The sequence below is a fragment of the Urocampus carinirostris genome, chromosome 18 (assembly GCF_059441175.1).
Source record: "Urocampus carinirostris isolate Australia breed hairy pipefish chromosome 18, RoL_Ucar_1.0, whole genome shotgun sequence".
Lineage (NCBI taxonomy): Eukaryota > Metazoa > Chordata > Actinopteri > Syngnathiformes > Syngnathidae > Urocampus > Urocampus carinirostris.
The window spans coordinates 3285301-3298020 of NC_142366.1; the positions used below are offsets into that span (position 1 = coordinate 3285301).

At 40.6% G+C, this 12720-nt stretch overlaps 1 protein-coding gene across 4 annotated transcripts in view; it reads left to right on the forward strand.

Annotated features, from left to right (window-relative positions):
• The window catches only part of LOC148348039 (TRAF2 and NCK-interacting protein kinase-like), an 87788-nt gene that overhangs the window by 16670 nt on the left and 58398 nt on the right, over window positions 1-12720 (forward strand). For all 4 annotated transcript variants that reach the window (XM_088322465.1, XM_088322463.1, XM_088322466.1 and 1 more), the window contains exons 8-13: window positions 745-799; window positions 893-971; window positions 3604-3779; window positions 7459-7525; window positions 7599-7797; window positions 9462-9578. In XM_088322465.1, the coding sequence (XP_088178591.1) occupies window positions 745-799; window positions 893-971; window positions 3604-3779; window positions 7459-7525; window positions 7599-7797; window positions 9462-9578 (693 nt within the window). The remainder of the gene's footprint in view (window positions 1-744; window positions 800-892; window positions 972-3603; window positions 3780-7458; window positions 7526-7598; window positions 7798-9461; window positions 9579-12720) is intronic.

A 12720-nucleotide genomic window follows, 5' to 3' on the forward strand; every position in this document is an offset into this window, starting at 1 on the left:
CCAGACAGCTAGCTAAAAAAAAAAACATTTTGTTCATTCACGTCATGAAACCAATAAATTGGAATTTAATTTGTTGTATTTTCTGTAATGTAAATCAATAAAAAGATGAATAAATACATTTGCCTATTACATGAATAGATTCTCATTCTATTCTTTTAATTATCGTCATTGCCTAAAAGTGAACTTAACTGGAACTTTTTTATTAGAATTTCTAAAATCTCAACTCATGTTATTATTTATGTTGTTTATTATGTTGTGACTATGTTATAAACAACTTACTTTTAAAAAAAAAGGGGTTAAATAAACTCAGTCAACCAATAAAAATTAATTTTACGAGGAAATCAAAATGACCCAGAACTAGTGAGCTATTTTCAGAAAAGGTCCGCAGGCAACTTAACTGTCCTTAAGGGGGCACAATGGTAACTGCGGACAACACCATGGAGACCCCTGATCTAATTGAACTTTCTTTACTTTTAACACAAAGCTGATATAAAAATTTGACCGCAAAATTTCATTTTGAAAAGGAGACAAAGCGTTGTTTGTTCCTCTCCGTTATCAACTAAAAAGCGTAACTGTGGAGCGGTCCGGAACAAGCTAAGTGAAAGGGAAAAGTGTCCGAATGTGACAGGACAGATGGCGGCATGATATTTTTATGACTTAACAAGTACACTTAGCACAGCTAGCATGTTAGTGCTTTACTTGCTAACGGACAAGTGAAAGTGTTTGGATTTTGTTTTTTTTCAGAGCGATCTGTGGTCGCTGGGCATCACGGCCATTGAGATGGCGGAGGGAGCGCCGCGTAAGTCCTAAAATGAACCTTTTTTAATAGTTTTGTCTTTTAATCTTATTTTTCATTTTTTTCCTCTCCTGGTTGGGAATTTTATGTCTCCAGCGCTGTGCGACATGCATCCCATGAGAGCTCTTTTCCTCATCCCGAGAAACCCTGCACCCAGACTCAAGTCAAAGAAGTGGTGAGTCATGTGAGACAAGTGTGAAGCACATTGTAAAGCGCTTTGAGAGGTCTTCAGTTACTTGAAAAGAACTAAATAATTGCAGAATATTTACCATATACCCCTGTGATACAGCAACCTCGCCTTACAGCGTTTGTACTTTGCAGTTTGGAATAATATATTGTTTCAGCCCCTCTTTACAGCATTTATCACGGTTCATGGAGCCCATAACTATATGGGTCATCTGGGCATCACATTCTGTTATGTGTGTCGGACCAGGACAGCCTGGCTGTACTTATCACGTTCCAGGCTGGTTTTTAGGGAATGGGTTTGCCCCCCCACCTGAAAATACTGTACCGATTTCCATGGTTGTTAGATAGATAGATAGATAGATAGATACTTTATTCATCCCCTAAGGGAAATTCACATTTCCAGCAGCATCCCTGAGCTGAGAACAATACAATAATAAAGCCAAAAGAATACAATATACAAATACCCAGTGTGACGTGCAAATGCCCACTTTAGCATGTTATATAGAGTAACTAAATAGTGCTACACAGAACACATAATGCAGTAAGATTCGGTAATATCCAATGTAGGTGGTGTGGTTTAATGTGGGCCTTTACTCTGCCGGGTGGAGTTAAAGAGCCTCATGGCATGAGGAAGAAAAGATCTCTTCAGTCTGTCCGTAGTACAAGACAGTGACAGCAGTCTGTCACTGAAACTGCTCTTCTGTCCGGAGATAATGCTGTGAAGCGGATGCGATGGATTGTCCATGATTGACCTCAGCTTTTTCAGTGCCTGTCTCTCAGCTACTGTTGTTAGGCTGTCCAGCTCTTTGCCCACAACAGAGCTCGCTTTCCTAGCCAGTTTATTGAGACGAGAGGCATCCTTCTTCTTGACGCTGCCTCCCCAACACGCTGCCGCATAGAAGAGGGCGCTTGCCACTACTGTCTCATAGAATATTTTCAGGAGCTTTTTGCAGATGTTGAAGGAGGCCAGCCTTCTGAGGAAGTAAAGTCGGCTTTTTATTTATTATTATTATTATTATTATTATTTATTAGGAGCAGGAGGAGCCTCCTGATCTGACTCAGATACAGCACCTTCATCTTTGGATCACTGTTGTTTTTCTGTGTATAGCATCATCCTGCTCTGCTTAGATGAGCCAAATTGGCACCAGTATTACCACATCAATAAGATTTTTTGCATACACAAAAACGTGCGTGTGTATGATTAGTTTAATCTCTAAGTTCCCTGTATTCTATTGGTTGACGTCATATCAAATAGTAATAATTGCAGCTCATGAAAATGCCAATTTGTTTTTGGTTGAATTACCTCCCACAATGCTTGTTTTTCTTCATTCAGTTCAGAATCTTGTGCGTTTTGTATAAACTATGCAAGTTAGTGCCATATAGACTATGGTTCAAAAGTTAGGGGTCGCTTAGAAATTTCCATTCTTTGACAAAAGCAATGTTTAAAAGATCTTTTTTTTTTTTCAAATAAAAATCCTTATTTCTAACTTTTTAGATTTCTCGCCAATACTTATGCAACTTATTTGATTAAAATGAAACAGTGTGACTTTTCATGGAAAAACACACTATTGTCTGGATGACTCCAAACCTTTGGACGTTAGTGAAATGCTAAAATTTCGGATCGTATTTTTTTGCTATGGGGACAGGATCTTTGCTGTAAGAAGCAAAGGGAGAGAATGAGGGAGTTACAAAAACATGATAACCATGGAAATGAAGGTTGCGCTTTTCCAGAGAAAGCAAAAAAGGCACACAAATATCTACCCATTCTTAATTGCATGGATTAAACCAATCAAAAAGGGGAATAAAGCAAATAAATATTATAAGGGCGTGCCAATCCTCGCAAGTGGAATTTTTTTTTCATTTTTAATCTGCCGTCTCCTCCCCCCCTTGCATCCACCCGCTACCACACCCAACCAGCTTACACCAAAGGTCAAGTAAAGTCACATTTATTTGTCGATCCATTAATCAAAAAATGTCTCAAAAGACTATACAGGCCACAATTACACTGTCTCCTTATCTGAAACCGACATGCGGGCAGGGAAAAATTAGAAACCTTAGCATGAGGGAAATAACTAAACCTTGAGAAGAGGCGATACAAATGGTAATCCCCCTTCAAGGATGACCCGGCTGCATTGATTTTGCAATGGGTAACAATACACAAAACATAAAAAAAGGTCGATAATATAACATTTAATTTCTGTATTATAATTTTATTGAATTCTTTACACGTATATTACACATAAGTAGTACCTACCATATCTATGTTGTTGTTTTGTGTAATACCAGTATTTTGCCAGAACATTCTACCTTGTAGAAACGTCCTAGTGCGCAATGATTCAGAGTTTCAATGTTGCAAGTTTTACCTGATAAGGAAGCAAACAAAATTCGCTGTCAGATTAGCCTATGGTAGGACATCTCCACAAGGTAGGACGTTTCAGCAGAACACCGGGCGTGCGAAATACTTTAGCTAATTCTCATAGGTTTCTATCCACCCCACCATAGGACAATTTCACCTTGCGATTTCCATCAGAACGCATTCATGTTGTATCCCGCCTGTCTACTGTAAGTAACGTATCTGACTAATTTAGAAGCTGCATTGGTGTTGTTTTTGCTCGGTTAAGGTCCAAAAAGTTCCAGTCGTTTATTGAAAGTTGCCTGGTGAAAAGTCACAGTCAGCGGCCGAGCACGGAGCAGCTCCTCAAGCATCCCTTCATCAGAGACCTCCCCAATGAACGTCAAGTGCGCATCCAGCTTAAGGACCACATCGACCGCACCAAAAAGAGGCGAGGAGAAAGGGGTAGGTTTTCAACCCAAAAAAACTACCTTGTGTTTTTAAAAACAGGTTTTCTACCTTAATGCTATCATATTAAGGATTGACCGATATGTTTTTTTTAGAATACTGATTATTAATAATACGAGGAGGCCAATAGCTGATATTTGGAGCTGACATCTACTGTCATTTTAAAAATTGGCGTAAGATATTTTAATAATTCAAAAAGAGGCAAAGAATATTTGTTATCAATTCAATTAAAACGTTAATGTCTCTCAGTAAATAAATCAGAATTTCCACACAACTAACAAGACTAATATTTCGCTCAAACCAAAAACTAAAAGTGCAAGAAATAAAATTAGGCTTACGAGCAACTCGTATAGAAATGTACATAAAAACTTAAAAAGCTCCCTGATTTTTTTACAAGAAAAAAATGTCAATACCACCAAAAAGTGCATAGACTTTTGAATTTAAAATTTTGGGTTTTAGAGCCGGATTTGCAAAATAATATTATGGTCACAGCTAATCACTCAGCCTTCCACTTTAAAGTGATTTTCATGCTCTTTCTCAATAACAAACACACACGCCTGATTGACTAACTAATGTTATGATAACAGCTAATATATTAGTCTTAATCACACACATGCTAAACTCTTCATATTATATGCAGTCTTGCAAGGCATGTTGAAACTCAGTAGTTAGCAGAGCTACAGCTGTTTACTCCGCTCTAATGTTATTCTTCCTCCTTCAGTGGCTCTGTCCCCTTAATCAGGAGGCGCAGGGTGGGTAGTGTCCGAGACAGAATGCAGGAGAGCAAGAGAGAGAGAGAGAGGCTCGGCTGGATCGGAGCCTAAATAACCCAGTTAAAATATATTTAATCAGCCTATTGAATAAATTAAAATGCCTGTGTGTATATATATATATATATATATATATATATATATATATCCATCCATCCATCCATTGTCTTCCGCTTATCCGGGGTCGTGTCGCGGGGGCAGCAGCGTTAAAAGGGAAGCCCAGACGTCCCTAGCCCTAGCCACCTCTTCCAGCTCATCCGACGGGACCCCGAGGCGTTCCCAAGCCAGCCGAGAGATATAGTCTCTCCAACGTGTCCTGGGTCGCCCCCGGTGGGACATACCGGAATACCTCCCTAGGGAGGCATCCAAGAGGCATCCTTATTAGATGCCCGAGCCACCTCAACTGGCTCCTCTCAACGCGGAGGAGCAGTGGCTCTACACCGAGTCCCTCCCGGATAACTGAGCTTCTCACCTTATCTCTAAGGGAGAACCCAGCCACCCTGCAGAGGAAACTCATTTCGGCCACTTGTATCCGGGATCGTGTTCTTTCGGTCATGACCCAAAGTTAATGACCATAGGTGAGGGTAGGAACATAGATCGACCGGTAGATCGAGAGCTTTGCCTTTCGGCTCAGCTCCCTCTTCACCACGACAGACCGGTACAGGGTCCGAATGACGGCACCGTCTGTCGATCTCCCGTTCCATCCTACCCTCACTCGTGAACAAGACCCCAAGATACTTGAACTCCTCCACTTGGGGCAAGACCTCCTCCCCGACCCGGAGGGAGTAACCACCCTTTTCCAACTGAGAACCATGGCCTCAGACTTGGAGGTGCTGATCCTCATCCCAGCCGCTTCACACTCGGCTGCGAATTGCTCCAGCGAGAGCTGAAGATCACGGCCTGAGGAAGCCAACAGCACCACGTCATCTGCAAAAAGCAGTGACGCAATGCTGAGGCGCCCAAACCGGAATCCATCCACGCCAAGGCTGCGCCTAGAAATTCTGTCCATAAGTTATGAACAGAATCGGTGACAAAGGGCAGCCCTGGCGGAGCCCAACCCTCACCGGGAACGAATCCGGCTTACTGCCGGCAATGCGGACCAGACTCTGGCACCAGGCATACAGGGACCGCACAGCCCGGATAAGACTGTGTGGTACCCCATACTCCCGAAGCACCCCCCACAGGGCCTCCCGAGGAACACGGTTGAATGCCTTCTCCCAGTCCACAAAACACATGTAAACCGGACAGGCAAACTCCCATGCACCCTCAAAGACCCTGCAAGTCAAGTCAAGTCAAGTCAAATTTATTTATATAGCCCTTAATCACAAAAATGTCTCAAAGGACTGCACAGGATTACAGTTACAAAATTACACAATTACCTGATCTTAAACCAGCATGCGGGCAAGGAAAACTCAAAAACCTCAGTGTGAGGAGAAAAGAGAAACCTTGAGAAAGGACCTCACATGTGGTAATCCCCCTTCCAGGATTGACCAGGGTGAATTACAATTAGCATTACTGTACACATAATAGTAAACATAAGGTAAGATGTTGAAAATGTCCGGAAAGTGCATGACATCGACGACGCCCCCAGCCTGCAAACCAGTCCAGAAAGTCTATGACGGCCACGACGCTGCCTCCCGTCTCTGCCAGCCGGTAAATGCAGGGGTTGACATGCTGCAGGTCAGACGCCGGTCCACTGACCCATCCCAAATCATCCTTCTCCTTCGTATCAGCCAGGCAGGCGTCGGAAAAAGACAGGACAAAACAGAATATGAGGTGGGCATCAATCATATGCTTTGGAATAGAAGTGTGTCTTAAGCCTCGATTTAAAAACTTCCGTTGAGGTTGCAGATCTTATCTCCAGAGGCAGGGCGTTCCATAACACCGGGGCCCGGATGGAGAACGCTCTTGAGCCCGCAGACTTCTTGGCTCTCGGAGTCACAAGTAGACCGGCATTTTCCGAGCGCAGACTCCGTGCAGGAACATAGGGGGAAATCAAATCGGAGAGATAAGAGGGTGCAAGCCCATGCAAACATTTATATGTTAATAAGAGAACCTTAAAGTCACATCTTAAGTGGACTGGGAGCCAGTGCAAGTTGGCCAATACAGGAGTAATATGCTCAAACTTTTTGGTCTTAGTCAAAAGTCTAGCTGCCGCATTCTGAACCAGCTGCAAACTTTTAATGCTAGACATCGGGAGACCAGAAAGCAATACATTACAGTAATCAAGCCGAGAAGTAATAAACCCATGAATTAAAATCTCTGCATCTGATTGGGACAGCATCGAACGAATCTTCGCAATATTACGGAGGTGGTAGAAAGCTATTCTAGTAATATTTTTCACGTGTAACTGAAACGACAGATTAGGATCAAATATAACACCTAGATTTTTGACCGAGTCACTATGGGTGATATTACATTTGTCTAGGTTCAGGGTAGTGTTTGAAAACAACTGACGACAGTGAGCTGGACCAATAATCAACATTTCAGTTTTTTCTGGGTTAAGGCGTAAAAAATTATTTGACATCCATCTTTGAATCTCAGTAAGGCAAGCCTCCAGATTTCTAAAACTTAAATGTCCAGTTTTTTCCAGTGGCACATACTGTATATGTGTATATGTATATATATATGTATATATGTGTATATGTGCATGACTCCTCATTTCCCATAAAATAAAAAGCTTGTTTGAGAACGTCACGTCATTGAGTCCTGTATCTGTTCGGGTTCTGACAATATGTATATGTAGGTGTGTATATATATATATATATATATATATATATATATATAATTTGTATATATGTGTATAATGTATATATGTGTAGACATTTCTAAATTGAAATTTAAAATAATCTCGAAATAAAAGTTAAATCATTTTTTTGATTCTTTGGAGCTACATTTACCCACAGACGAGACTGAGTACGAGTACAGTGGCAGCGAGGAAGAAGATGAGGAGCGGGACATTGGCGAGCCCAGGTACGAATGGGCCCGCCAGCCTTTCCGCCCCTTCCCATTCTAAATTTATGACGACGCCTACCCTGTCCTTCAGCTCCATCATCAATATTCCCGGCGAGTCCACCCTGAGGCGAGACTTCCTGCGCCTGCAACTGGCCAATAAGGAACGCTCTGAGCTGATTCGCCGCCAGCAGCTGGAACAGCAGCAGAACGAAGAGCACAAGCGCCAACTGCTGGCCGAGAGACAGAAACGCATTGAGGAGCAGAAGGAGCAGAGGAGACGCCTGGAAGAGGTCACACCTCACTTTTTTTAAATCTAAAATTACATCTTCAGGGTTTGTACTGGTGCTTGAAGCCCTTGAAAATGCTTGATTTTTAATGGTGTGTTTTCAAGGACTTAAAATTGCTCATAAATGCTTGAAATTGTTGCTGTGTTTCTCAACAAGTCTGCTTGAAAATGAGCAGACACTTCATTTTACCTTTGCATTTCTTCTTTCCTCGTGATTAACAGCAGCTGGCATTAGTCCTATGAAACATTTTACTCAGGTAAAAGTAGTGTTTCCTCAGAATAATATTACTCAAATAGAAGTAAAAGTAGTCATCCAAATACTTATATGATAAAGTTAAAAAAAAGAACTTAGTGAAAAAAATACTCAAGTACTGAGTAACTGTAGCAACGTCGTACTTTTTTTTTAAAACAATGAATCAGATCATCAAACTATCAAAGTTTATCCAATCAACTACAAAATAAATTTAATTTAAAAATAGATTAAAATAATCAACGTACATTCAAGTACCTTGATAAACAATAAAAAAATTATATAAATCAAACAACGAATCGGCTACATATAGCACTTTTTCAACAAGAAGCTAGCCCATAAACCTGAACAAAGGAGATATATTGATATATTGAAGCTAGTGTTTGCCACTCTTTTTAAGGGGAATATGCTTTTGACGTGAAGCCAGGGGTGCTCCTCCTGATCTGTTTCATCCGTAAACAACTTTCCCCCCCACTTAAGTTGAATATAGTGACGCGTATAAAATAAATGCGCTTTAGCGGAGACGGACAGACGCGTACTTAGGTGTGGGTGATTTATTAAGTAATGAAGTAACGACTTAAATGTTGGCTTATGAGTCGGAGTAAAAGTACCGTTATTTTCTTCACAAATTTACTCAAGTAAAAATATAGGGATTTAAAAATACTCCAAGTAGTATAAAATTTCCCAAAACTTATTCAAGTAAATGTAACGGAGTAAATGTACTTCGTTACTACACACCTCAGCCCTACGGGTTGTGCCCAAGAGGACAGGTGCATCCTACATCGAAACAGGGCACTATGAAATGTGCCTTCGGGTAAGGATTACTGATCAATTATAACCATGTATTGTGGGGCATGCAAAAACTTAGGGTAGCATAAGGTAGCATTTTTTAGTGTTAAATTGTAAATAGAAAGAACTTCCTGCAATTTAAAATGTATGCTACATATTACATACATTTTTACCACCTATTTAGGGAGAGATTTGTCTTAAAAATATATTGGCGATTATCTCAACATCTAAAAATTATGTCTCGATAAATGCACATGCAAAATTAAATATGTAAATCGCAGATATATTTGTGGATCTGCAAAACACAAAATTCACTCTGAATTTCAAGTTTCCTTTGGCAAGACACTGAACCCTTATTGCCCCTCGATAAGCAGGTAGGCACTTTGCATGGCTGACTTAGCTATCGGGGTTTGAGTGTCTGTGTGAATGAGTAACTGTGAAGTGCATTGTAAAGTGCTTTGGGACGTCTTCAGTGACTGGTTAAAGCCCTGTAGAAATTCAGTCCATTCATAATGCTTGTAATGGTACTGGACAGACTGGAAAATCAGCTTTGAAAGTCCTTAAAAAGTACCGAAATGTATTTATTACAGTATCATCAAGGGACTAATATTTTGTTTTACACCCTACAGCAACAACGTCGCGAACGTGAGATGCGGAAACAGCAGGAGCGAGAGCAGAGGAGGAGGTACGAAGAGATGGAGCAGATTCGCCGGGAGGAGGAGAGGCGGCACGCCGAAAGAGAGCAGGTATGACAGGATCTAATTCATCCAAGCTGTGATTAATTAAAATCAGTGCTGTCAAAAATGAAGTTCTAAAACAAAAATGAAAAGGAAATCATCTTGTACAAGGTTGCAGACCTCTACAACAAATTTAAGGGAAACTGACATAACAGCTAGACTGGTTTCATCATATCAAGATTGACTTTTGGTTCCTCTTGTAGAAATTAATCCAGGATTCGTACAAGTGCTTGTAATCCTTCTTGAATTTTAATGTTGGCAAACTTTTTAGGGGAATGCAAAAGTTGAATGCATCTGCTTTGGAGCAATAAATATAGTTAAAATTAGTCCAAATTTGGCTCTTTTTTTTTGCTTTTTATACATAAAGTACTCTCTTTATTTGTCTTCCATGTTAAACTCCATTATTACAAAACACCTACAGAGCCCTTTCAGTGTTTGTAAACATGTGACGTATGAAGTTGCCTGTGCATTGTTGAAACAGAATGGCAGACTTCATGACAGTTTATAGCAGCCAAATGACACAGAAAGACCATAGAGCATAGATAAGAACAGCTCAAAATAGCACAGATGTTGTGTTACCAGCAAGATAACGACCTAATTTTAGTAATTAAAGTAAAAAAAAACGACAACAATTTATCGGTGCTAGATTCCCTCCTTTGAAGGTATTGTAAAAATTAAAAGAATGGCCTTGAAAACGTTTTTTAAAAGTGCTTGAATTTGGCCATGAAAAAAGTGTACGAACCCTGGTTATCGAACAACAAATCGAGACATGATCAAAAAAAAAATTTGTTTGTATACCAGAGCCATGTCCGCCTAGCGGCAGGTGGCTAGAGTCTTTTTCTGACTCTTTCTGGGAAATCGATACAGAGGAGGGGATTCCCAGCCCCCTCGCCTAACCCAACTGATGTTTTTGGGAGTCATTAGGTGACCAAACCCCCCAATTCCGACCCCTAATGCCGAGCGCCAAGCAGGGAGGCAATGAGTACCAATGTTATAGGTCGAGGCTTGAACCAGCGACCTCCCAGTTTCAGGGCGGGCGCCCTACCCCAAAACCACCGAGCTGGTCAAAAATGAGGGGGGGGTTTAAGGCAAAAAGATCAAAATAGTCAAAATGAATAAAAAGAAAAAAGAATATATACAAATATATTCATCCATCCATTATCTACACCGCCTATCCTCAGTAGGGTTGCGGGGGTGCTGAAAGGCCATGCCAGCCAGTCTCAGGGCGCCCAGAGACAGACAACTCACCCGCTCATTCACTCCTAGGGACGATTTGGACCACCCAATTAACCTAATATGAATGTTTCTGGAATGTGGGAGGAAACCGGAGTTCCCGGAGGAAACCCACGCAAGCACGGGGAGAACATGCAAACTCCGCACAGGAAGGCTGCTAGCTGGATTTGATCCTATGACCTCAGAACTGTGTCGCAGACGTGCAAACCACTTGCGTGCCATGCCGCCCTATAAATATATAAAAATAAGAGATAGAGATAGATATATATGTGTATATACAGCGGCTTGCGAAACTATTTGGCCCCCTTGAACTTTGTGACCTTTTGCCACATTTCAGACTTCAAACATCAAGATAGAAAACTGTAATATCTTGTGAAGCATCAACAATAAGTGGGACACAATCATGAAGTGCAATATACTTCATTGGATATTTTAAACTTTTTTTTAACAAATAAAAAACTGTAATTTCTTGTGAAGAATCAACAATAAGTGGGACATAATCACAAAGTGCAATATACTTTATTGGATATTTTAAACTTTTTAACAAATAAAAACGAAAAAGTGCGTGTGCAAAATCATTTAGCCCCTTTACTTTCAGTGCAGCGAACTCTGTCCAGTTCAGTGAGGATCTCTGAATTATTCTATGTTGATGTAAATGACTAACAACGATTAATGGAATATACCTGTGTGTAATCAAGTCTCCATAAATGCACCCTCACTGTGATAGTCCCACAGGTCTGTTTAAAGCGTAGAGAGCATCATGAAGAACGTGGAACACACCAGGCAGGTCCGAGATATTGTTGTGGAGATGTTTAAAGCTGGATTGGGATACAAAAAGATTTCCCAAGCTTTAAACATCCCAAGAAGCACTGTGCAAGCAATAATATTGACATGGAAGGAGTACCAGACAAATCTACCAAGATCAGGCTGTCCCTCTAAACTTTCAGCTCATACAAGGAGACAACTGATCAGAGATGTAGCCAAGAGGCCCATGATCACTCTGGAATAACTGCAGGGGTCTACAGCTGAGGTGGGAGAATATGTCTGTAGGACAATAATCAGTCGTGTACTGCACAAATCTGGCCTTTATGGAAGAGTGATAAGAAGGACGCGATTTCTTAAAGATATCCATAAAAAGTGTTGTTTAATGTTTACCACAAGCCACATGGGAGACACACCAAACATGTGGAAGAAGGTGCTCTGGTCAGATGAGACCAAAATCGAACTGGGACGGAGATTTGTCTTCCAACAAGACAATGATCCAAAACATAAAGCAAAAGCTACAATGGAATCAATCATACTCATATCGTCTCAAACCTTCTTTGAAACTTTAAACGCAAAGTGCAATCAAAGCGGCTTTGAAGTCCCAGGGTGGAATATTTGACTCCTAGATAGATAGATAGATAGATAGATAGATAGATACTTTGTTCATCCCCGAAGGGAAATTCACATTTCCAGCAGCATCCCTGAGCTGAGAACAATCGAGAACATTCGAAAATAACACGGGAGCTGCTGGAGTGGCTGCCATTCGTGACGGCGCCGGAAGAAAAGATTCAATTTGAATCATTGGCAGTGTTGTCTAAGGCAAACAAAAACTAGTGCCACACTAAGCAACAAGACGCCAGACAAACATGGCGGTGACCTAAGTAGGGAATCCACTATGAAAAGGAAATAAAAAAAAACTATGATTTTTTTTTATTTAAGAAAAAAATAACATTGGTATAATAGTTCATGTATTTTTGCCTAGTATTTAAATCAATGTTTGGTTCAGGAAAAAAAAGGTTTTTTGTACCACTCGGAAGCACTAAATATTACACACTCTCCCTTTAACTCAAGTTAATTCAAAGCGTCTTTCAATGCAAAGGCAAGTCATGTTTATTTGTATAGCTCTTAATCATAAAAAGTATTAAAGAGCTGT